The 25,399-nt window shown below is 46.3% G+C and overlaps 1 protein-coding gene across 1 annotated transcript in view; it reads right to left on the bottom strand.

Annotated features, from left to right (window-relative positions):
* Positions 1-25,399, bottom strand: part of l(2)37Cb (DEAH-box helicase 16 lethal (2) 37Cb) — a 211,117-nt gene that overhangs the window by 134,365 nt on the left and 51,353 nt on the right. Inside the window, exons 7-9 of the mRNA XM_037413162.2 lie at positions 12,309-12,443; positions 11,463-11,540; positions 7,858-7,983 (exon numbers count right to left, since the gene is read on the bottom strand). Coding sequence (XP_037269059.1) covers positions 7,858-7,983; positions 11,463-11,540; positions 12,309-12,443 — 339 coding nt within the window. The remainder of the gene's footprint in view (positions 1-7,857; positions 7,984-11,462; positions 11,541-12,308; positions 12,444-25,399) is intronic.

The following is a 25,399-nucleotide window of genomic DNA, read 5'->3' as shown; positions in this document are numbered from 1 at the left end:
ATTCGAATACCCTATATATCACATATTATATATAGGCCGTACTTTATATAGGATTGGACTTCCAAGAGAATGCAAGTGATGCCCAACCTTTATCAAAATTTACTATACCTAAAGCATATAAGTGTGTACAACAAGCTTTTAAACTTAAAAAAGAAAAAAAAAATATGTGTGGGGGTAATATGCTCATCTTGAAGTGAGGCTTTGCGGCAGTGCGGATTTTCTTTGGAAAGGTTTATTCACGATACAGCATTCCTCCACTGCACTGTGACCACCTTTACAGTGTGACATGTAGGTTAATAAATCCCTATACATTCCCTTCGAAATTTTCATTGATGTGCATTTAGATCGAAGTGAATTCCAATACACTAATATTCATTCGAATATTCGAAGTGCTAAAATATTTGCACAAGCCTAGTGATTACGCTTTTCTGTGCAGGCACTGACGAATGATGCCGCTGGTCGCTGTTTCAGGGACTTACAAAAACCACCTGCTTTCCATTGCCAAATAAGACGAGTCATTGCTATAGGTTTCAGTCTTGCTGTCGCTTTCTGGATGTGTTAATGACTACACAATTTTCTTTGGTATGCTCAGCTGTACAGTTAGCTTGTGCTATGGAACTGCACACCAGTTTCTCAGCTGCAAAAGTGAGTCTAGTGGCGATTCCTCCAAATCAGCATTCGGCTGGCAAATCAGAACCTGATTTAGTAAATGTCAGCCCACCATACGATGCGTCACGTGTTTCGAATCCAATGTTGCAAGCGAGTGACATCTCGAACGTGTGCAAGGCGAGTCAATTCTGATTGCACAGAAAGTGGCTGCTCTCCCTCCGTTTATATCAGATGGAGCTGAGCTAGTTAGTACAAATTCCTTCTGAAAAAGGCAGGGTGTGCTAACACAAACAAAAGAAGGAAGTTGGAACATGAAAAGCGCCTACTAACAACTGAAGAAGCACACAATGGTGGAAAACAAAGAGGGCACGAAAGCTTGTGTGTGCATGCCCATGCAGTATGCGAACCTATCAATCTGGCACACATGGGGGTCTACGTGAAAGATAACTGTTGAGTACAGCAGACTCTCAGTAAATAAAAATCTGTTAAATAGAACCACTGCTTAAACGGAACTATTGCCTCTACAATGCTTGGTTTCGGGCTTGTATTCTGCACCCATATTCACCTCTCAGTAAACGGAACTCCTGTTAAATGGAACATATATTTCCAGTCCCTTCAGGTTCCATTTACTGAGAGTCTACTGTATTTGGTTTCGTCATTATGCAAGTTAATCGAAGGTTTGCTCATGCAGGCATTACCGCTGTTATCCATATGCGATGCCTCAATCATCACAAGCGTTTCTTGATTCCTATGCCAGTACGAAACTGCAATTTCATCAAAACATACAGTACAACCTGATTTAACCGACAAATGAGTGTCAGAGAAGCTAGTGTGCCCACATACGAATAGGGATTGATACGAAAATGCATGTGCGGTACCCTGCTTATAAGAGGCAGCTCATATAAGGGACAAGATTTGGTCCCCGGTGCATGCCTTTTATAAAGGGGCTCAAACTGTTTCGACATGCACTTACATTGTGACATGTCGCCTTAGAAGACGACATTAACGAAGTGCGCGCGGGGCACTGGCGCTGTGGCACGAGCGCGAGCCTGGCGTCGAACGCTGGCCAGGAGTGACTCCAACGCCTGGGCTACGCTTTTGAACTTGTTCACGTTTCCTGTCCTTTAATAAATCGTCTACAGTCACAAGCGGCTGTACAGACGTAACAGTTGGCGACGAGGAAGACTGGATCGACTCATCGGCACTCCACCGACGTCAAGGAAATAACATGGCGACGCCCGACTTCGGTCGGCTACCCGAATTCAGCGGCAGCCCCAGCTCCTGGAGATCCTGGTATGGGAGGCTACAGTTCTTCTTCGAGGCTAACGAGATTACGGACGCATCGAAGAAACGTGCTCATCTGCTAACGCTGTGCGGGGAACAGACTTATGACATCGTCTGCGCCCTCGTTCAACCCAAGCAGCCCAACCAAGTGAGCTACGAGGACATAGTCAAGATGCTCAAGGCTCACTTCGATCCACAACCGTCTGAGGTCTTCTGCAGGGCACGATTCCAGCGACGTGACCAAAAGCACGACGAAACGGTCAGTGATTACGTCACGGCGCTCAAGAAGCTAGCAGCAGATTGCAATTTCGGGACAAGCGCAGACACTGCAGCGAATCCGACAATGCTGCCTATGGACGTCATGCTGCGTGATCGTTTCGTTTGCGGTCTTCGGAACGAGCAGGTCCAGCAACGGCTCTTCGCAGAAAAGGACTTGACGTTCAAGAAAGCTTTCGACCTTGCACTGCGAGCCGAAAACGCCATCGAAGACCAGAAACGCGTGAAAACCGAATTTAAAGAGTTTCACGAATCCTGCATAAGCACATGCAAGATAGACAACCAAGGTCACTCTAGTGCCTCTGCCCAAAAGAAGAAACAACGCTGTTGGCGTTGTAACGCGCTACATAATCCGGACACTTGCAAGTTCCAGACAGTCTCCTGCAACTACTGCAAGAAACGCGGACACATTGAAAAAGCCTGTCTGAAAAAGCGGAAAGAAGCAAAAACGAGCAACAGCATCGAATATCCCCAACAAGGAACTTCGACAGCTGCCTCAGCACCAGTGTCGACTCAGCAGGACTCATCAGACGTGGCCCTTTACGAGCTCAACACCGTAACCAACGCGTTCAGCACACAGAAGGTCATGACTCGGCTACGCGTACATGGCAAGTTCTTGGATTTTGAAGTCGACTCGGGTGCAGCCTGCACACTCATCAGTGAGGTCACGTTCAAAGCTACGTGGACAGATGATCGACCACGGCTTCAGACCGACAACATGCTCCTACGCACATGGTCAGGACAGTCTCTTCGAGTTCTCGGATGTGCAACGGTGATTGTTACGCACGGAAACAAAACCATGACACTACCACTTGTTGTCATCAAGGGAGCAGGTTGTAACCTCCTTGGACGAAACTGGTTTCCTCACCTGGGTATACAGATCACGGGCATCAATGATGTATCCGGCGATGAACTTGTTTCGAAGCTTCTCGACAAGTACCAATCTGTATTCGACGAGGACATATCAGGACACATCGGTCCAGCGGTACAACTAGACCTCGTGGAAGGAGCGAAACCAAAGTTCCTAAAAGCACGGCCGGTTCCTTTCGCGCTCCGGTCAGCTGTAGAAGCAGAATTGGATCGACTGCAAAGTCAAGGCATAATCGAGCCAGCACAGCATTCGGATTGGGCAACGCCTCTCGTACTGGTTCGAAAGAAGAATGGCTCGTTGCGAATATGCGGCGACTACCGTTGCACAGTGAACCAGGTATCAAAGAAGGCAGACTACCCACTTCCCTCAACTGATGAAGTGCTCAGCCACTTGAGGGGAGGCAAGGTCTTCAGCACCCTGGATTTAGCACAAGCGTACCAGCAACTTCACGTGACGCCAGAGACAGCAGAGATATTGACCCTGAACACGCTGAAGGGACTATACAGGGTCAAGAGGTTGCCTTTCGGAATTTCTGCAGCCCCAGCCATTTTTCAACGTTTTATGGAGACAATGCTGTCAGGCATCACAGGCGTGTGCGCATACCTAGATGACGTGATCATCAGTGGGAAAGACGCCACGGAACACGCCGAGAGACTGGAAGAAGTGCTGAAGAGGCTACGAAACTACAATCTGCGCCTCGGAAAAAACAAGTGCTGCTTTGCGGTGCGACAAGTCTTCTTTCTGGGACACCGAATCGACGAGACAGGCGTCCACACAAACGAAGAGAAAGTTCGAGCCATAACGGACGCTCCAGCACCAAACTGCAAACAAGCGCTTCAATCATTTCTCGGAATGCTGGCTTTCTACGACAGATTCTTGAAGAACAGGGCAACAGTTGCCAGCTGCCTATACCAGCTTCTTCAGAAGGACGCCACGTGGAGATGGGAGACAAAGCATCAAGAAGCCTTTGACAAGCTTAAGGCATTGCTGCTCAGTCAGACCGTACTGGCACACTACGACGAACAGAAGGAGCTTCTTGTCTCTTGTGATGCTTCACCATATGGCATAGGAGCTGTTCTGTCTCAACGTGATGACCAGAATAGAGAGGCGCCAATCGCTTTTGCATCTCGGACGCTAGGGCCGGCAGAACGCAAATATGCTCAATTGGACAGAGAAGGCCTTGCTGTGGTGTTTGCAGCCCACAAGTTCCACAAGTATATTGCGGGAAGAAAGGTGACTTTCGTCACTGACCACCAACCACTGCTCGGCATACTGGGTCCACAAAAGCCAACGGCTCAAGTCCTTTCTCCACGGATGACCAGATGGTGCATCAAGTTATCGGCGTATGACTACAGCATAATCTACAGGCGTGGCAAGAACCATCAAAACGCGGATGCGTTGAGCCGTTTGCCATTACAAGAACGTCTCGATGAACCCTGGCCTCCAGGTGACGTACTATTGTTCGAAGCGTTATCGAGACCTCCGTTGACTGCTGCCGAGATAGCACGCCTGACACAACAAGACAGCATCATGCAGAGGTTGTACAAGGCAGTGCAGGATGGTACAGTGGAGAAACTCACTGGAGATGAGTTTGCTCCTTACCGACGACGAGCGACCGCACTAGCACTACAGCGCGAGTGCATCACACTTGGATCCCGAGTGATCATACCGAGCTCAGCACGATCCCGTGTTCTGGCACTTCTGCATGCGGGTCACAGAGGCATGGTAGCCATGAAGAAGTGCGCAAGGAGCTACGTATGGTGGCCCGGAATGGACAAGGTGATCGAGGAAACGGTGCGACAGTGCCGTGAATGCCAAGCAACGCAAAAGAGCCCACCCAAAGCTCCTATTCCTACGTGGGACCGTCCCCAGACAGCATGGAACACGGTGCACGTTGACTTCGCGGGGCCACTACTCGGACGCACCTACTTAGTTGTTGTGGACGCATACACAAAGTGGGTGGAAGTCCGGCACGTGACACAAGCAACATCCGCGGCTGTAATCGACGTGCTCCGAAGCCTCTTTGCAACGTTCGGCATTCCCCGAAAGGTCATCTCCGACAACGGAAAAGCATTCATCTCCAACGAGATCAAGCAGTTCTATGCGTCGAACGGCATACAGGCTGCAACCTCACCAGCATATCATCCGGCAACAAACGGCCAGGCAGAACGCTATGTGGCGGAGCTGAAAAGAGCGCTGTTGAAAGATGCAGACAAGTCCATACAGTGCCGACTTGCAAGATTTCTGTATCGGCAGCACACGACAATACACACTACCACAGGTATGACACCGGCGAGAGCGATGTTCGGACGAGAATTGCTCTGCCCTCTCGATCTTCTTAAGCGGGAGACGGATAAGCGAAGTCCTGAGAGCCAGGAGGCATTGCAAAAATCACGCCGCTTCGCTATAGGGGATAGAGTGCTTATCCGGCAGTTTTTGAAAAAGCCAGATTGGATTGAAGGCGAAATACTGCGCCGCGTCGGACCACGATCCTGGCTTGTAAAAAGCGACCAAGGAAAGGTTCGGCGTCACCTCAATCACATGAGGAAAACGAGTCAGACCAGACAAACAACCCAATCGCGGACAGATTGGAGCGCAGCTGACGATCTCTTGGACGCAACGCCAGAAGAGACGCCATCGAGCTCAGCTGCTCAACCGCCTGAATCGCCCGAGATGCAAGATCACACTCCCTCGCAACCGTCGACGTCACAGGCAGTGGCCACTCGGCAACTGCGACCACCAGAGGTTAGGCGACCTCCAGACCGCTATGGAGACTTCGTCTAAGGGAGGAAGAGTGACATGTCGCCTTAGAAGACGACATTAACGAAGTGCGCGCGGGGCACTGGCGCTGTGGCACGAGCGCGAGCCTGGCGTCGAACGCTGGCCAGGAGTGACTCCAACGCCTGGGCTACGCTTTTGAACTTGTTCACGTTTCCTGTCCTTTAATAAATCGTCTACAGTCACAAGCGGCTGTACAGACGTAACACATTGTCAACAACATAAAGAAAGATCAGAAGGCAAGCCTCAGGTTAGTGATCTCTGGTTAATGCAATGTCCCGTATGTCCAACATAGCTGCGGCCGCAGCTGAAAGGGACTTTATAAACCACTCTTGTATGGCAATCAGTGAGTTCGTTGGGGTATCTTATGAAAAAAATATCGGCCCACTTGCCTTTTACTCGCTGTGCACTGCGGCCCAGAACTTACCTAGCTAATGGGCAGCCATAAAAACAAAATTAGTGCCATATCTATTAACTACTTTCTTCTGCCTGTGAAATTTGTAATGAATGTACAGTATACCTACGACACATGTCCTCCTATCGCTTTCTGCAACCATGCTCAGACTTAAAATTATGCACTTCTTCACATTACCAGCGACAACGGCTACTGCAACAGCTAAATAGTAACCTACATCTAAAAGACGCATAACCTGAGTGCTAAAGATATCGCTCATTGTGTGCTCACAAAACTTTGTGAGGGCCGACTTAAGGCAAGACATGACTACATCATTTTTTACAACTTCCTAGTGCTTCGACAAGAAGTTTAACAGTGGTTTTGATGACCTTAGAGAATACTATCAGCATACGTGGTTGTTCTCAAAATGCTAACGAAATGTCTAGAAATTGTATTCCCTTATTCGAAGGCCATTTTATAGTGAAGTTCAGCCTTCCTCCATTTAGTTCAACATTTTCACTCACTTAGTCAAAATAACAAAAACGCCGACCAAGGTGAAATACACAAAAGTTTAAAAGACGTTTCGGCTCCCCGTGTGTGGAGCCAAAACTACTGCGCATACATTGAACAGAAATATTGGGACACTCCCCCCTGTGTACGCGCGATGTCTGCTACACCTGATGAAACGTGCATAAGAAGAGCGCACTACGCCATTTGCGGTCACTGTGAACAAGGCTCCCGTGTGGGGAGACGAAATGTCTTTTTAACTTTTGTGTATTTCACCTTGGTCGGCATTTTTGTTATTTTGCACTATGTTTGTCCCCGACCAGACAGAATTCCGTCGGACTCTTGACTATTTTTACTCACTGAGGGTACCACGGTTCCAAAGTCCTCATCTCTACAAAAAAAAAATCAAGTCATCATGTACATAACGAGAAACCTTCATAACATATTTACTCGCATAATTCACACCTTCACATAATTTGATTGATTGATTGGTATGTGGGGTTTAACGTCCCGAAACCACTATATGATTATAAGAGACGCAGTAGTGGAGGGCTCCGGAAATTTTGACCACCTGGGGTTCTTTAACGTTCACCCAAATCTGAGCACACAGGCCTAGAGCATTTCCGCTTCCATCGAAAATGCAGCCGCTGCAGCCGGGATTTGATCCCGTGACCTGCCGGTCAGCAGCTGAGTACCTTAGCCACTAGACCACTGCAGCGGGGCCCCTTTGCATAATTTGCACATCCCTAATATATTGTCAGCTTTATTAAAAAACTAAATATTTACTTGTATGTTTTGCGCTACCCGATCCTTCCGAGCCAGCTCAATGGCGCCCGCACGAAGAGACTTTGGATGCTTTGGACAGGCACCCCTTGCCGAGCAGGCGAGTGTGCCGATCCTTTTTTGTCACTTTATGATCCCCCAAAAGGTTTTACAGATTTATTTATTAAGTATTCACGCGAAGTCTGAAGAATTTAATTCTGCAATGAAAGAATGCACAGTTCTGGGACCCGCCTTGCAAAAAAAGAAAGACACACCCTGAAAGGGTGACTAAGGTTTCACTGCATGAGTCATCCTCAGTGAATTGCGATCACCAATTATATAAAAGGCAACAAACAAAGCCAACAAGGAGACCTGCCTGGTGATCAGCAACGGCTTGTAAGAGGTCTTCCCGGAAAGGAAAGATAGGAAGGCTGCGACGAGTCTCCTGAATGCTCAGCTTTTTGCGCTCCTGATCACTCAGCTCTGGCTCAGGCTTGCCGTCCTGTGAAGAAAGGTTACAGAAGTAAACAACAGCTGTCATAACACATTCTGCTGATTCACAAAGAAAGCACATCTCCAATTACTTCACAGTAGAATCTTACTGATATGAACCTCATGGGGCAGCGAAAATATTAGGGTAACTCAAAAGTTGATATCGCCTAAAAACAAGTAAAAGCTGTTTTCGAACTGAGACATACACATCAAATACTTATTGCCATCGAAAGAACTTTCACCTGTCTTCCTAACAGACGCAAACGAACCAATAAGGACCGGCACAGCTGGATGTCGCAAACGCGTGCTTAAAAGCTCTGCTTAAGGCCAACCAATAACGAAGTGCCGAAGTTCACTCAGCAATAGTCATAAACGAAAGATGTTGAAATGCTCCATGCCTCATTGCATCTTAAAATTCTTTAACCTACCGTTGCATGACACATAGCCACTGTCAATGATCGGGCCGTGATTTCAAGCACAATGAGTCGACAAATGGCAGTTCCATTTTCAACCTGCATGCATTGGCTGTGCACATGTCTTCAAAACAGCATCGTTGCTATCTATGATCCCGTCTACTACGGTTCTGTCCGCATTGGTTGCAGCAGGCAGCGTCACTTTGACTGGAAGAGCGCTGGATGCGCATGTACAGTAGACTCTTGATGATTCAAACTCTGATAATTTATACTTTTGGTTAATTCAAAGAAACTTAAATTTTTTGGTTGGCCCTCTATTATTTCAATGTATTTAATTCATACATTTTATGGTTCCATAACAGAAAAAATCTGCTGCTTTCCCCCTGCTACTTAAATATTTGTATGCTTTAATAATCCTAACAGTAAAAATGAAAAATAAGCACCTGAGGCCTTCAAGGAAAAAGGCTTTCCAAGTAAACGAATGTTTGAAATGAAGCACACACATAGTAAACCGCGATGCTTCTCAACTGGTATAGAAAGCTTTGTGCTGAAAGCACATACCTATTGCAATGAAGCAGTTGGCAATTCACGATTTCTTTAAAAGGTCTGATCAGCAGTAAATGACCAATGAATTGTGGATTTTACACCTATGCTTTCTGTTTACTTCGTGCGGTTAGGAATCAAAAACACTCAAAAAATTTTTAAATGTGATAAAATCAATGCCTAATCATAATGTGTGGTGCCACCTCACTCAGGGTCATCTATCTGAGAAGTTTTGATAATTCAAACTAAATTCAGAGGTCCCTTCGAGTTTGAATTAATGAGTCAACTGTACTTGGTTGCCACCACGATCGCATCGATCACAACAGCGGTTGTGGTAAATGATAACCACAGTTCTGAACATGTGTGTGGTTGTGTGCATACTTCTAGAGCCTTCGGAGCGTGCTTCTGTTGGCCATCATCCGATGACTTCAGTGCCCAAGTTCATGTCACCTGTCACTGTACTGAAAAGTGTTTGGAACACCCAAATTTTGGCCCACTGGACACAATGAAATTCAGCTGGGAAATTTCACAAATTTGCATCAGCCTGAAATTGGCATCAGCAAGGTCCATTTCACCAAGATTCTCTGTATTTAGGCTTTATCTTTATCTTATTGAGCACAAGTGACCTTCACTTTCCAGATGTGGCCTGCGTTATAGAAGCCATGACAAGGTCATCCACCGTATTGTAGCTGTTCAGCAAAAAATTGATGTAGAGAGTCCGTTGTGCCAGTACATATACAGTTGAACCCGTTTATAAGAGACACTGTTATAAGGGATAAATGGGTATAAGAGACACCATTGTGCATACAGTAAAACACAGATTGATAAGGAAATGCATATGAGGCACCCTGCTTATAAGAGATATTTCATATAAGAGACAAGAACTGCAGCCTTGAGCATGCTTCTATTAAAGGGGTTTAACTGTCTGAGAAAAGGACTAAAAAAATATACCATGGCATAATGAGCCCTAGAAGTCAACGGTTATAAACCCCATAGAGTTTCCTAAAATTAACTAGAGGGGACTGCGATCGTTCAGCGAACATGGGAATGATGGATAGTACATGCATTTCCTTGGGCTTCATACTTGTGGGCGACAAATCGCACTGGTAGGACGATAGTTATAGCACGAGAACAAAACGATGACACAGAGACAAGAAGGACACGGAGGACACGTATCTTTGTGTCGTCGTTTTGTTCTCGCGCTATAACTATCGTCATGCCATACCAACTAGCCCAAGCTGCCACACTTCAAAGTTACGCACTGGTAGCTTCGTTTATTGCTGTGTTTTGAAGGAAAGAACGAGCGCTTTTAAACTTCGTGACCCGATTTGATATGGTAAGCGTAAAGGATTAATGTGGTGAAGCGCAACCACTGAACATTTGCTGATTTTAGTTAAAAAAACAAAACAGCTCCAAGCCACAAGAACAAGCATGGAGCCAGAAGCACGAAGATTTGACAAATCCGTGTACTACCCATCATTCGCATGCTTGATGAAGCGCCCTGCGTTGCAGCTCCCATAGACACTAGCGCCAGAGTTCCCTCTAATGCATATTTAGGAAACTCTATGATAAAGCACACCCACTGCCAGTGATCACCAATTGGCCATAGCGTGTGTGACATCATGTGCTTCACGTCCAGCCATTGTCTTCTGCCTAAGTTTCAACTGCTGAAAATCATGCAATTTTCAATGTGAAGCTGAAGAAAGCTGAAACGCCTTCATTGTACGCGTGGAAAAAATGTCGCTGGCCAGAATACAGACGCTCACAAAGCAAAGGATTGTTACGTCACGGCTCACAAGTGCACCAGTGTTGTCAGACTCTCGGGTCGCTCGCGCGTTTATAAAAATATTCATTATAAGTTCATTATAAGTTACAAGTATTCATTATAAGCTTGATAAAACGTGCTCGAATTTCTTTTTGTTTTAAATTGAAATAGAAAATAAACAGAGTTATTGTCATTGTCAGATGGCTACTGCTTTCCACCTGATTGTTAGTTTGTGAACACCCAAGGATGAACCCACATAACACAGATTATGAGCGAGAATTGGGTGTCATGGTCTTGTGAAAAGCTCTTTGTTAAACCCATTTTGAGGGAACTCGATGGAGGACCTTGCAATTGTACAGCTGACAAAAATATGGCACACAATTTATCGCTAAAAGCACGGCAATGAGCAGACTTTGATACATTATGTCATCTTGTGCATATGCCGCTGATGCGCGGAATTTCCTGCAATCACTATTTTGTAGTTGCTCGATTTTTTCATATGGCTACTGACCCTTAGGCATGAAAATTGATTAACATCCAAGCATCTGCCCCTAGCTGAACACCTATATGGCAACTAACGTGCCACTAAAATTAAGGACAAAAATGAATCAAAATGAAGACTAGTACAGAGTTGGAATTGCTAGTATCAATGTCTCGTAGGACACTATGCTGAATCAAGTTACTGTTGCTGCTCCAAACACTGGACAAAAAACTGCAATAAAGAAAATCAAAAGACTATATATGTTTTCCAAGAAGTCTTTCGCTCACTTTATGCTTTGTACCTGGCACACGGAGCGCTTGGACGAACTCAATGGCATCATCCAAGATCAGGTCGTACGTCTCTTCCTATAGGGAAGAAACACACACAAGCTCAGTTAGCAAACAATAAAGTGTGAATACTCAAGACTAGGGGTGTGTGAATATTCAAACTTTTGAATATTTTTCAGATAGTGTTTGCTATTCGATTAGATTCACACTGAAATTTTACTATTTGAAGTATTCAAGTTCCAGAAAATAGATATAACAGTTAATAACGAAAAAAAAATATAACAACGACAAACCAGCGTGCAGTGTGCTTAGCTTTGATTTTTGGTGAGTGAAAGTGTGGAAACTGCTAGCTGCTTTCATCGATGCTCTGAGTGGTCGCTTCGCAACGAGCTTGGCTTGGAGGTCTGCTGCTGATGCGTAAAATGTCCATTCATGGTTCCGAAATGCCAGACGGCAATGCCATTTTATTGCGTGCAACAAAGTACATTACGCCTTGTTCACTTTCTCATGTCCACTAGCGCGATGTTTTTCCCTGCAAAGCTAAGATGCGTCTCGTATATCACAGCACCATAAGCGAAGTTAGGCCTACCGACGACTACTAGAAGTAAGCTTGATTATGGTGTACATGTCCACGGCTGTCAATGTGTTAGGCGCTCGGGCTGATGCTCTGGGTGTCAGCACTTCTTCTAGTCCGTACCTCTTTAAGTGCGTCGTGTTAGTATAAGCTTGTGATGATGAGCCGGGAACGATGGAGGTCAAGTCTCGCATCGGTCATAGTGAACATAAGGCACCTGTCACATCGAAAGCCGAGCACACGAAAGAACACAGACTTCTGACAACACTCACCTTGCCCTTATCCTTGGCATCCTTTGCACCAAAGTGCATTCGGGCAATACCCATTCGCTCCTCCTCCCATTTGCATTGCTCTGCTTGTGGTACCTGCTCACGCTCATCCACTTCGACATACTCTCCAATGTCATCCTGCACAACATGAAGTATAGCAGTATGCATCCAGAATAGCTTCAACTGAAATTTTCTTACCAAATCTGGGCAAAGAGAGCGCGCGCCTGGTCGCAAATCAAATTTATTTCTCCCTCTTTCTGCATGAGCAACGTACAATGTAATGATATCTGCTCTTTTTTTTTTTTTTTTTCAATATAGTACCTTACACTCTATTAATATAAGGTTATCGGCATCATGCACTCTTTCGCCTTCAGTGAAACCCGATGACTCCACCCCTCAATCACGAATATTCAGAATAAGGCTAAGTGAAAGTGCTGGCATGCTCCTGGACATCGTAGACATCTTTGTTCATCTGAACAGTCCTGCCAGCACAAGCAGCAGATTCTGGAGTGGCAAAAACTTTGAACCCCTCTGTTCTAAACCAACAGTCAACAAATTTTCCAGTTCTGGTCAGCATTATTTTAAGTATAATTCTTTGTTGGGCTAGCTGGTGCCTTGCATCAAGGAAGTACTATATACAACCAAAAATGGACGAACACCAGATATAGTTAAGGAGACAGGAAAGAAGCTAGACGACTTGCTCTTTAATCGCCTAAGTGAGGCTCGGACATATACACTCCTGCATTCACACGGTCTTTATCACAATCACCTCCACATCAGTTGAGCTAACCCAAAAAGGCACAATATAAAACCGACGTGCAAACACTCCTTGTCATCTTAACATTCGTACTTGCTTCTCGAGATTATGAAAAAATTATAGGAAATCTTGTCCCATTCTGCACAAAGCCATAGGGCTACCCCGGCTACACACTTTGCATTCTGAAAGGCCTCATTCATTTCATGAGCCATTTTGTTATAACTTCTGCCCAAAATCCTGATTTCATTCAGTACTGCTTACACTTACATTGTTTACTATAAAGGGCCAGATTCAATCCTGGAGGCTTAAAAAAAATGCTACAAAAAATGAAAGGTAAAAGAAAAGCTAGACTTGCACAAATAGTATACTTTAGGTTTGCAGCAAACAGTGACTCGGTCAAATATTGCTGAATCAAGTTTTATTACTAGTATATATCATGTATTATAAAAGAAAATGAGCAGATTTGTCATGACCCAACTAACCTGCACAATACTTTAAAAAAACTGAAACAAGACATAAGCAAATGTCATTATTTTGTAGCCGGAGCTAGACTGACCGTATTCTTGCCGTTTTGCTATGGCCAATGGTCACACCATGAGCTGAGCTGTTGCCTAGCTACAACTGCAGCTGGCAGTGCGATCTGGCATGACGTCAGAGAAGGAGCCGGTGAAACCGCAAGCTGAGCTGCTATCTAGCAACTGCTGCACGCAGCTGGCAGCACCGCGCCATCTCGCGGGATGTCAGAGGAGGAGCCGGTGTAACGGCGTAGCAATAACAAAAGAGGAGCTGACGTTTCATCACATACAGTAAAATCTCATTATATCCTGCCCTGTTAATTTAGCCACAGCATCTGGTTTCGTCCATAATGTGCTCTGTTCTACGACTGAGAACTCTAATCAGTTCGGGCAGATTGAACCACGCTATGATTATTTCAAACTCCCGACTGAGGTTGGGTCACGAAGGGGAAGCAGCAGCGGATTTTATCAACCAAATAGATGGCACATGTAAACAACTTTGTCATTAGATTGTGCACTCCTAGATTTAAAACAAGGTAGGAATGAGCTTTGCACCTCAGAGGCAAAAAACAAAAAAAGAAAGAGAATGGCATTGGTTTACAACCAAAATGAAATGCAGCACATTGTTACCGTCATCAGAAACAGGCAACCGATAAATTTGCGTTTCATTTTTTTTTTTGTGCGTCCAACACGTTCGCGTAACACTTGAGCCCAATTGTTCACTGCGCTGTTGCTTTTAAATTATTTATTTTTGTGCATGGTCAGTGCTATCTGCAGCCTTATTGTTTATTTGTTTTGAAAAGATTGCAGTTTTTTTAGGTCATTTTTATCATTGTGCTTTTTATTTTGTTCCCTGTCTACTACATGACGCTCCAGCACCATGCAAGCGTTGCTGCGCTCCAGCAGCCCCAACACCTGCAGAGAAGAAGTACGATGCAAAGGATTTGACTGTGAAGGCTGATGATATTGTTTGATGTTTTGTGGTGCAAGGGCCATTTTATGGCCAAAGAGTGCCAGTTCATCTTACTAGAGATATGGACAATGATTGTGATAAGCGGCTGTATAAATGCCTTAAAAATCCTCGCGCTAAGGCGGGTAAAAACATAGAACTAATATAATCATGACCATGCCGTGAAAAGTGTGTGGTGTTAAAGGATCACAAAAGTTTGTGATAATAAAAACCATGGTGGACATGTTTGGCATAAGCAAAAGTGCCTCGATCGTTCACACCCTTGCGTCCAAGGGCGTGAGGCAAGTGCTTTGTTCAGTGTAGCCACCAAAGCCAGCCGAAACCTCTCTGGAGAGGTCGTGGTACAGAATGCCCGGGTATATCACATGAAAGGTACAAACTTCTCTGAAAAAAGCTAACAACGATTTATGTGTAAAAAGTGCTTCCCTACCGACGAACATAGCAGGATGAAGTGGTATCTGTTGTCGGTAGGGTAACGGAAAGTGTTGTCTTCTCAGCGTATCTAATTACTTACACTGGATTAGAATGTGACGTATGATGAGTGCTTCTCCACATCTATCACACAAAGATGCATCACCCCCCGACAAAAAAGAAATGAATGTGTTATGTGTGTATGTCCTGTTCTTAACCTTATAAGGATTACTTCTGTGTCGCGTGATTTCGATACTGGTGGCCAATGACCAAGTTCCGGCTCGATGACAAGCAATTTATTACCTGTGTGTGTGTCCCATGTGCTCTGCCAATAACCCCCGAGCTTTCATTTTAGAAAGGGTTTCAAGTCGAGCGCAGGAACTGGTATCGATGTAATGGAAGCAGTTTTGTTGGCGGATCCAGCTAGCTGGTCCACCACAACATTGCCTTGAATTTCGCGGTGTCCTGGCACCCAGAAGACTACAACATGCTGCTTAGATGAGTAGACTGTGCATAAGAGCAAATAAAGCGAGACAAGGACAGGGTTTTTGTGCTTTTTAAGAGTTTTCAGAGCTTTTACTATGCTTAGGGAATCTGTATATATTAACCTTCTGTGGTTTTATTTGTTCAATGTGTTTAACGGCCGCAAGTATCGCATAAGCTTTGCTGGTGGAAATGCTTGAATCAGAGTGCAGAATGCGGGGTTCCGAAAAGGATGGGTCGACGGCTGCATTCGAAACACAAGTGTCGGACTTTGAAGCATTTGTAAATGACTCAGGAGATGTGTATTTCTGTTGTAGTTCTAGGAAGTATGTCTGGATATGTCAATTGGTGCATGCTTCGAAACCTCCAAGAAAGACACGTCGTAATCTATCGCCTGCCATTGCCACGGTGGTAGGCATACTGCGAGAGCCATCAAACGGTGTTCAAGAGGCACACCGGTTTCCTTCACTAGGCCCCTCACACAGAGTGAGTAGGGCTGTCTCATAGAAGGCCGTTTCTCAACACAGCAAGGCTTGACATGTCATTAATTGTGGAATGTAATGGGTGACCCTTGTCTGCATTTACATTAAGATAATATTTAAAAGACATGAAATATCTCTGTAGGCGGAGTGACCATTCATTCGATTCCACGTACAGGCTTTGCACGGGGCTAGTGCGAAAAGCACTTGTAGAGAGTGAGATGCGGTGGAGCAACCATTCATTCGATTCCATGTACGGGCTTTCCAAGGGGGCTAGTGCGAAAAGCACCTATAGAGAGACGGATGCCTAGATGATGAACAGGGTCAAGCATTTTAAGGGCAGTAAGTGTCGCAGACTGATATGCTATTGCCATATAGTCTAGGCGGGTACGTATAAGGCTTTTAAACAAATTCATTAAACACATCTTGTCACTTCCCCACGTAGTGCGTGACAACACTCTTAGAACGTTCATTGCTTTTATGCACTTGTTTTTTAAATATTTGATGTGTGGTATGAAGGTTAGCTTGGTGTCCAAGAATAGGCCGAAGAATTTGTGTTCGGTATTAATGGAAAGACGTTGCCCATGGAGTTGAATATTGGGTTCGGAATGAATGCCTCTCTTCCTGGAGAACCAGACACACGTGCTTTTCTGTGCATTCAGTCGGAACCCATTTTCTTCTGCCCAATTGGAGACTTTGTTCAAACCAAGCTGAACCTGCCGCTCACACATGGCCAGATTACAAGACCTAAAACCAAGCTGAACGTCGTCGACATAGGTACAATAAAAGATATTGCGAAAAATAGACAAGCACTAAGAATTCATTTTGATAATAAAAAATGTGCAATTAAGTACACCACTTTGCGGCATGTCTCTTTCTTGGACAAATGTTTGAGAAAGAACGCTGCCCACTTGAACGCGAAATATCCGATTTGACAAGTAACCTTATATTCTGGTAAACATTTTGCCATGCACGCCAAGATGGGACAGGTCTCTCAATATTCCAAAGCGCCATGTTGTATCGTAAGCCTTTTCGATATCGAGGAACACAGAGAGAGAATATTGTTCGTGGACGAAAGCGTCATTGATCTGTGCCTCGACACGAAAAAGGTGGTCGGTGGTGGATCTAGCCTTTCGAAACCCGCACTGAAATGGGTCGAGCAAATTCTTTGTTTGAAGGAAATGTACAAGTCGGCAGTTTACCATTTTTTTGAAAAGTTTTCACAAGCAGCTTGTAAGTGCAATAGGCCTATAACTCGGAACTGAAGAAGGGTCCTTACCCTGTTTCAAAATGGGAATAAAAATAGCCTCTTTCCAGGAAGTAGGGATAGCGCCAGAGAACTAGATAGCATTGTACAAGCAAAGTAAGGTTTTTTGTGTTGCAATTGGTAGATTTTTTAACATTTCATACACCACTCGGTCAGAACCTGGGGCGGAATTACTGCAGGAGTTTAGTTATGTTTGGAGCTTAGCTAAGCTGAAAGCTTGGTTATACGCCCCGTATCTAGTACATTTGTGTTCGGGTTTCTGCTTTTCTATTCTTGTTCTGTATATTTGAAAAGCATCAGTATAGTGTGTCGAGCTGGACACCCGTTCAAAGTGTGCACCGAGTCGCCTGATCTTCCAAAGTGTCACCCTGTGTGTTTACGAGTGGGAGTGAGTGTACTTCTCTTACTGCTGCCCTACCAACCATGTTTCCGGCTTTAGCCTCCTGTGTATATGAATTGATTCCTGACAAAACTACTGCCAGCTTTCTATTCTGGCCTGCCACTGAGTTCTTTTGCCTTGAGACTTCATTTTCCTAAAGCTGTCAAGATTTTCAGCTGTCGGTGAGTTCCAAAGCAACCTCCATGCTTTGTTTTGCTGTTTGCACGCGTTCCGGCACTCAGAGTTCTACCACAGCACACGTCGTTTTTCAGGGTGTCCACTTGTTTGTGGGATGCATTTTGTTGCAGCATCAATCAAAAACGCTGTGAAGTAGTTGACAGCAGCATCAATGCTGAAAGTACATATATCATTCCAACCTAAACGAGCGATGGTATAAAACTGTTCCCAGTCGGCTCTGTTTGTGAGCCATTTGGGAACCCGTGGTGGACACTCAGTTGCTGTAGTTGTGCTCAAAACTACGGTAAAGAGGTCACTTTCGTAGGTATTACTGATGACTTTCCACTGGAGTAGAGGCACAAGGGATGGAGATACTATGCTTAGGTCTATGGAGGAATAGGTTTTGTTAGCGAGAATACAATAGGTTGGTTCTTTTCAATTCAGGAGACACGCGCTTGACGAGAGGAGGAACTGTTCAATCAGTCGACCTCGTGCGTCGCAACGAGAGTCACCCCATAGCTTGCTATGTGCATTCAAGTCTCCAAGGAGAAGGCAAGGTTCTGGAAGTTCATCAATTAAAGATTGTAAATCGTGTTTTTGCAGCTGATAGCTTGGAGGAATGTAAATAGTGCAAATTGTGATCAGTTTATCAAAATGAACAGCTCGAACAGCCACTGCTTTAAGGAACATTTGCAGTTGTAAGTGTGTGCATGCGATCCTTTGATTGACTATAATGGCTACACCTCCGGATGGTCTCATGGCATCATTACGGTCCTTTCGAAAAATGCAGATGCGTAGAAAGTTGGTGTGTCTTGGTTTTAGGTGTGTTTCTTGTAAACACAGCCCTTTTGGTGAGTGTTTGTGTAAGAGTTCTTGGACATCGTCAAGATTCCTTAGAAAGCCCCTGACATTCCATTGTATAATTTGAGTATTCATGGTGAAAGTAAAGTAGTGCTAGTGTACGAAGAGCGAGTGGCTGTTCAGGCGGGAAGTTTGAATTTAAGTAACAGGGCCGTCACCAGGCCCCGTTATCTGTTTGTTTTTTTTGTTTTCCTGGGGCGCTCCAAGGATCCACGCTGCTCCCTCGGCACCAAGGGTACCAACGAATCCATTGCCTCCTCGGAAGCACTGGATGCACGCACGTGCGAGCCGGTTGTTCGAAGTTTAGGCCGTGCCTGATGAGGTGAGGCCTTGAGACCCGAAGACCCTGGGGTCTCTGAATTCTGTTCGTATGTAGGCGAAGTAGACAGAATTACTGCTGCCCTGGGGGCAGGCGCCACAGCCGACGGCTCGCTCTGCGCGGGCCGAAGCAGTGGCGAGGGCTGGTGCGACGCTACCCCCTGACGCGCCACATCAGCATATGATTTTGGGCCATAGAATGGCGAGACCCTTCTTGCTTCTTTAAATGAGTTGTTTTCCTTCACCTTCAACGTGATAATCTCTTTTTCTTTCCTCCAGAATACACATGACCGTGAGTATGAGGCAAAATTTCCATCACAGTTGATGGAGTGTGCCGGTTCTGTTCAGGTAATGTAGGTGTGACCCGAAACTCCACATTGTGCTCAAGTTTGCCAGCCACGACAGCTTTGCAAGCCGTGGCCATATCTCTGACATTGAAAGCATCGTCGTGGGTTAGGTATGTATGGTCGAACACGAAGCTTTGTGTACCCAGTTGTAAGTGTTTCGGGAAGGATGCTGGAGCCAAAGGTAATGATTATATATGTTTTGTTAAAGTCGCTTTGCCATTGTGCTTGATCTTGATTCTCTGTACATTAATTAAATTCTCTTCTTTCCAGCCGTCGAGAAGTTTGGCATCTGTCAAGTCAACTAGGTCATCCTACAATACGACTCCTTGGACCGTGTTCATCGAACGATGGGCTGAAACAGTGATGGGGACATAACCAAAAGTCTTCAAACTGGATAGTTTATCATATTGTTCCTTGTCTCGAACTTCAATGAGGAGGTCACCTCTGGCCATTTTTGTTGCTTTGTAACCTGTTCCAAGTTTTTCTACTTGGCACCTTGAAACTAGGAACTGTGAGAGTTTTCTGACAGGTTTTGCTGGTGTGACACTGTGGATAACGTGGTAGCGTGGAAAGTTGTTTTTGTTTCGTTGGAATAGCTGAAAGCTTGCTTCAGTGCACGCCCTCTTCAGGGAGCGATCAATAGAGGGTTGGAAGTTTTTGGCCATAAAATATGGAGTGTGTTGAGTGGCGGTGGCAGCCACCCACCACTGAGCCAAACGAGGGGACGGTGCAACACAAGAAAAAATCGCTTGCATACGCCAGCTGTATACCACCACTATAACCTGATGTGAGGCATCCCAAGGTGGGGTGAACACACAAGGTTAACCCTTGCTGCCAGGAAGACGCGGAAGTAAGCAGAAGAGAGAAGTCGACAGGACAGACTAAAAGTGACAGATAAAGACAAAGTCGCAGGTTGACACGAACCGTTGTCTCTTACAGTGGGTCCGCAGTGGACGGCACCGCAAGTCGTCTGCTGGGGGCCCTCGTGGTGAATCGAGCGTTGGCGACGCTGCCTTCGCACTACCTAGTTTCTGTTTGTTATGTTGTTGAGAGTTGCAGAATATTATGAAGGTTATTTAAGCGTGTTGATCACAATTGATGTGTATTAATTTGGCTAACAATATCGTTGATCTAAAAGAAGTTAAATAAATGTGTTGTTTTGGTTCCATCCGACCGTGTCTACTGTATCCGTTCACTCCAACAGCGTGGTGCTCACTACTACGAGACCCCTCAAGTTTTTTGCCAGAACGTTTTTTTTTTGTTTGTTTTGTTATAAGTGCAAAATAAAATAGTTCAAATTGCACACATCACATAGTGTAGAGAAAAATCAGCATTTTTACTATGACACAACTAACTCAATCAATATTATTAGGAAGTGAAACTAGGATCGTGCGAGTGTTACTTTTTTGGTTTGAAGTGAGGCAGGAGCAAATTCAACAGCAGCAGAACTTGAGTCTTATTAGGAGTGTTATAAGGACAGTAAAATATGCTCAGTTTTAAAATTTGATTACTTAGCACGTGTAAGCCCTCTTAACAAGCTTTCAAAAAAAAAAAAAAAAGCTAAGCAAAGTGCATGTGATAAGTACATTACAACATTGCAGTGTGGCTTCATGGCAGTGTGAGTTTCCACTAAAAATGTGGTTTCACAGCCTAGCAGCTCTAAGCTAAAATGAGACGACCTTTTCAGGGAGTTATGTGCAATCAAATATATTGTCAAGGCGTTTATTAGCCGGCAACCAGCAAGCATACACAATGGCGACAGTCACGGCCAAGCACGGACTCCCAGCGCGAGCGGCATCCTTGTTGGGTAGCCCCGCCAGAAGGTACTCAAGAGTTCGACCCATTTCAGAGTTTGGAGGCTTCGTTAAAATTACCCCGAGGTCGAAGAGGGAGCCGCCTGGTGACCTAAGAGCTTGTTACTATGAGCGGGTCATAATAACCCTTCAGGCGCTTCACGTTGACGATGTCGTGCCCGCGGCGGCGCATGTCCGAAGATTTTTCGACGGGCTCGATCAGATAGTTGACTGGAAATGTGCATTCGATGACATGGTAGGGGCCTTCGTATTTGGGAAGTAGTTTGAAAGAGAGGCCAGCTACAGAGGTCGGGATCAAGAGCCATACATGCGCACCAGGAAGGAACGTGAGCTTAGAAGTGGTGGATCCATCACGAATACTCTTCTGCCACTCTTGCTCATGCGTCGTAAAAGTCTTGGCAAGCTCGTGACACTCTTCAGCAAGCCTGGCTGTCTCAGAAATAGGTGCACACTCAGATGGATCTGGCGTGTACGGGAGTATCGTGTCCATGGTGCGCGACGGGTGCCTTCCGTACAGCAAGAATAAAGCTGAAAAACCGGTAGTGCTCTGAGGAGCAGTGTTCTAGGCATAGGTGATGAAGGGCAGTATATTATCCCAATTCGTGTGGTTGGCGGTGACGTACATCGAAAGCATGTCGATAAGGGTGCGGTTAAAGCGTCCGGTGAGGCCATTCAACTGCGGGTGATAAGCAGTAGTTTTCCGATGAACAGAATGGCACTCCATCAGACTGGCTTCGACGACTTCCGACAAGAAGACACGGCCTTGATCGCTGAGAAGCTCTTGGCGTGGTGCGTGACACAGTATGAATTGATGCAGCAGAAAGGACGCAACATCGCGCGCAGTAGCCGCAGGGAGAGCAGCAGTTTCGGCGTATCGCGTTAAATGGTCTACAGTAACGATGGCCCAGCGGTTACCAGCCGACGTCAGAGGAAGTGGTCCATACAAATCAATACCTACGCGCCCAAACGGACGGTCAGGGCAAGGTAACGGTTACAGACCGACGTGCTACATGTGTGCTGACGGTTTGCGGCGTTGGCAAGCGAGGCAAGAGCGAATGAACTGCTGCACGTAGCGGTACATCCCACGCCAGAAGTAGCGTTGTCGAATGCGGTGATAAGTTTTGGATACCCCAGAGTGCGCACATTGTGATCAGAATGAAAACATTCACATATCTCCAACCGCAGACTGCGGGGTATCACGAGTAACCACTACCGGCTATCGGCGTCGCAATTGCGTCGGTGTAGGAGGCCATCACGGATGGCGAAATGGTGAGCTCGACGATGCAAGCCACGTGTAGATGGTGTTGCAGACGAATCAGAGAGCTAGTCGAACAGCGGGGTGATCCAATTATCCTTTCGCTGTTCGGTGCGAGGATGTCAACATCGATGCCAGAAACAGCAATTGAGGTTACTGAGCAGGGCACGTCGTCTTCAGGTAGAGGGGAGCGCGAGAGGGCATCAGCGTCAGGATTCTGGCGTCCGTTGCGGTACAGCACGCGGATGTCGTAGTCTTGTAAGCGAAGAGCCCAATGCGCAAGACGGCCTGAGGGATCCTTCAATGATGACAGCCAGCATAGTGCATGATGGTCGGTGACTACGTCGAAGGGGCGACCATACAAATAAGGTCGAAACTTTGTAAGGGTCCAGACGACCACCAGGCGCTCTTTCTTCGTGATGGTGTGGTTTGTCTCGGCTCTCGTTAGCGTACGGCTTGCATATGTTACGACATATTCAGGGAATCCGGGTTTGCGCTGCGCCAGGACAGTGCCGAGGCCTAGACCGCTGGGGTCCATATGCACCTCTGTTGGGGCCGTAGGGCTGTAATGGCGTAGAATGGGAGGAGATGTAAACAAATGGCAGAGCTATGCGAACGCGTCGTCGCACTCGGATGACCACGAATTGAGGGGCCCGTTACTTTCAAGGAGCTTCGTCAGCGGTAATATGATCGTGGCAAAGTTTCGTATGAAGTGTTGGAAGTATGAGCACAGGCCCACGAAACTACACAGCTCTTTGACGGACGCAGGTTTGGGGAATTCGGCCACGGCCCGAAGCATGGCCGGATCAAGAAGAATGCCGTCCTTGGACACGACGTACCCTAGGATGGTGAGTTGCCGTGCTGCAAAGCGGCACTTCTTCAGATTTAGTTGCAAGCCGGCATTGCTCACACGTGCGAAAACTTCTTTCAGACATTGAAGATGCGTGCAGAAATCCGGAGCGAAGACAATGACATCGTGGAGGTAACACAAGCACATGTACCATTTCAAGTTGTGCAGAACGGTGTCCATCATGCGCTTAAAGGTCGCAGGTGCATTACATAGACCAAACGGCATGACGTTAGACTCGTACAAGCCGTCGGGCGTGACGAAGGCGGTCTTCGGTCGAGCATCGTCAGCCATGGGTACTTGCCAGTACCCCGAGCGCAGGTCGAGAGAAGAAAAAAAATCGGCTCCGTGAAGGCTGTCAATCGCATCATCGATGCACGGTAGTGGACAAACATCCTTGCGAGTGATTTTATTGAGCCGTTTGTAGTCCACACAAAACCGCACAGAACCATCTTTCTTCGTAACAAGAACAACAGGAGACACCCATGGACTGTCCGAGGGCCGAATAACGTCGCCTCGGAGCATATCGTCAACCTGCTCGTTAATTACCCGACGTTCAGCAGGCGACACGCGATAAGGACATTGCCGTAAAAGTAGATGGGCACCAGTGTAGATGCGATGCGTAACAGCGGCCGTGCGACCGAGAGAACTTCGCTCGACATCAAAAGAGCGATATTCTTGCAACAGGTCCAGAAGCTGGGAACGCTGTACCGTCGTAAGGTTGTCAGCAATGGAGGGGCCAAATACATCAGCGAATGACGGATCAGAAGTGGAAACAGCATTGATGCGAACTGGGACAACGCGAGTCATTGGGTACGTCCAGGACTTGTGCGTCGTAGACTGTTTCCACTCTGCCGAGACATTCCCCTCGAAGCAAGGTAACAGTGTACGGAAATGGGTTGGTAACAAAAATAGCGGCGTTGCCCTGGGTGACCTTGCAGTGACTGTGCAGCGTCTTTCATGACCGTGCAGTGACTGCACGGTTGTGAAATGTACTAGCAACTCTTTCCTGCTACAAGCGTAGTTGGATGACGAAACGAGTGTAATTGTGTCGGAGAGGCCAGCGCAGTAGACCGACACAGCCGTCGTCGAGTTTGGAGGCACTGTTGTATCGTCTTTCATGAGAATCTTGCTCAGTGTCGAGAGACTGTCTTTTGGCGTCAAATGTGAGAAAAGTGAGAGTTCAATTTCGGGGGAGGCACAATGGATGACGGCGTCATGGCAGGAGAGAAAGTCATATCCCAGGATGACGTCATGAGAGCATGTCAGAATGATCATGAAATGGGCGACATACAGAACGCCCTGAATGACAACGCGAGCTGTGCACCCTGCTGTAGGATGAATACAATGCAAACTATCAGTACGGAGGGACAACCCAGAAAGTGGCGTCGTCACTTTTCGAAGTCAGCGGCAAAGTTTTTCATCCAAAACTGATACGGCAGCTCCAGTGTCAATACAAGACGATGCACAAACACCGTCCACAAGCACATCAATGACATTCGAGGAGCTGCTCTGAGGGCTTTCACATTGCGATAGCGTCGCAGTCCTTGCCTCGGGGACTGCCAGGACTAGTTTTCCCCCTCATGAGCAGCTGTACTTGGCGGCATGGGGGACAGGGAACGACGTCGTGGAGACGGCGACCTTCGAGGAGATGGACCTGGGCGAGATGGCGGTGGCACAGACGGCGGTTCGTCGTAATAGGGACGGCTGAGCTGGTCAACAACAGGCGAAAAAATGGGAGCTGGCTGTATGGGAGGGCAATAACGTGCTAACCGGCGTAACCGTAGGCAAACCAGATGAGCCGGTTGTCCGGTGTGCGCCATCGGTTCGCCGGGGTAGGTCTCACCCATGTTGCAAGAGCCGATGGATGGAACGGTGGCTGGAAAGGCTGCATGGTGGGCTGAAGCTGAGGGGTTGCGTCAACATACGTAGCGGGCATATGTAGCGGGCAATATGTTTATTAGCTCGGATTCCAATACTTCGAGACTTGGAATAATTTCAAACTTGAGTTGAAATTCAAGTACTGTATTATTCGTTTAAATATTTGAAGTACTCGAATATTCGCCCATTTCTACAAAAGACGATACAAGAACACAACATAAACCAAGCCTTGCTTGACTTCTCTAGAGACGATTCTACAAATGCACACCCAAAAAAGAATATTCGACAAACATGCTACTCTAGGGCGACCACTGAGACCAGCGATAAGTGGAC

Source organism: Rhipicephalus microplus, chromosome X (assembly GCF_043290135.1).
Source record: "Rhipicephalus microplus isolate Deutch F79 chromosome X, USDA_Rmic, whole genome shotgun sequence".
NCBI classification, from domain to species: Eukaryota; Metazoa; Arthropoda; class Arachnida; order Ixodida; family Ixodidae; genus Rhipicephalus; species Rhipicephalus microplus.
The sequence above is the reverse complement of the archived record's forward strand: the minus strand, read 5'-3'. Positions and strand labels throughout refer to the sequence as shown.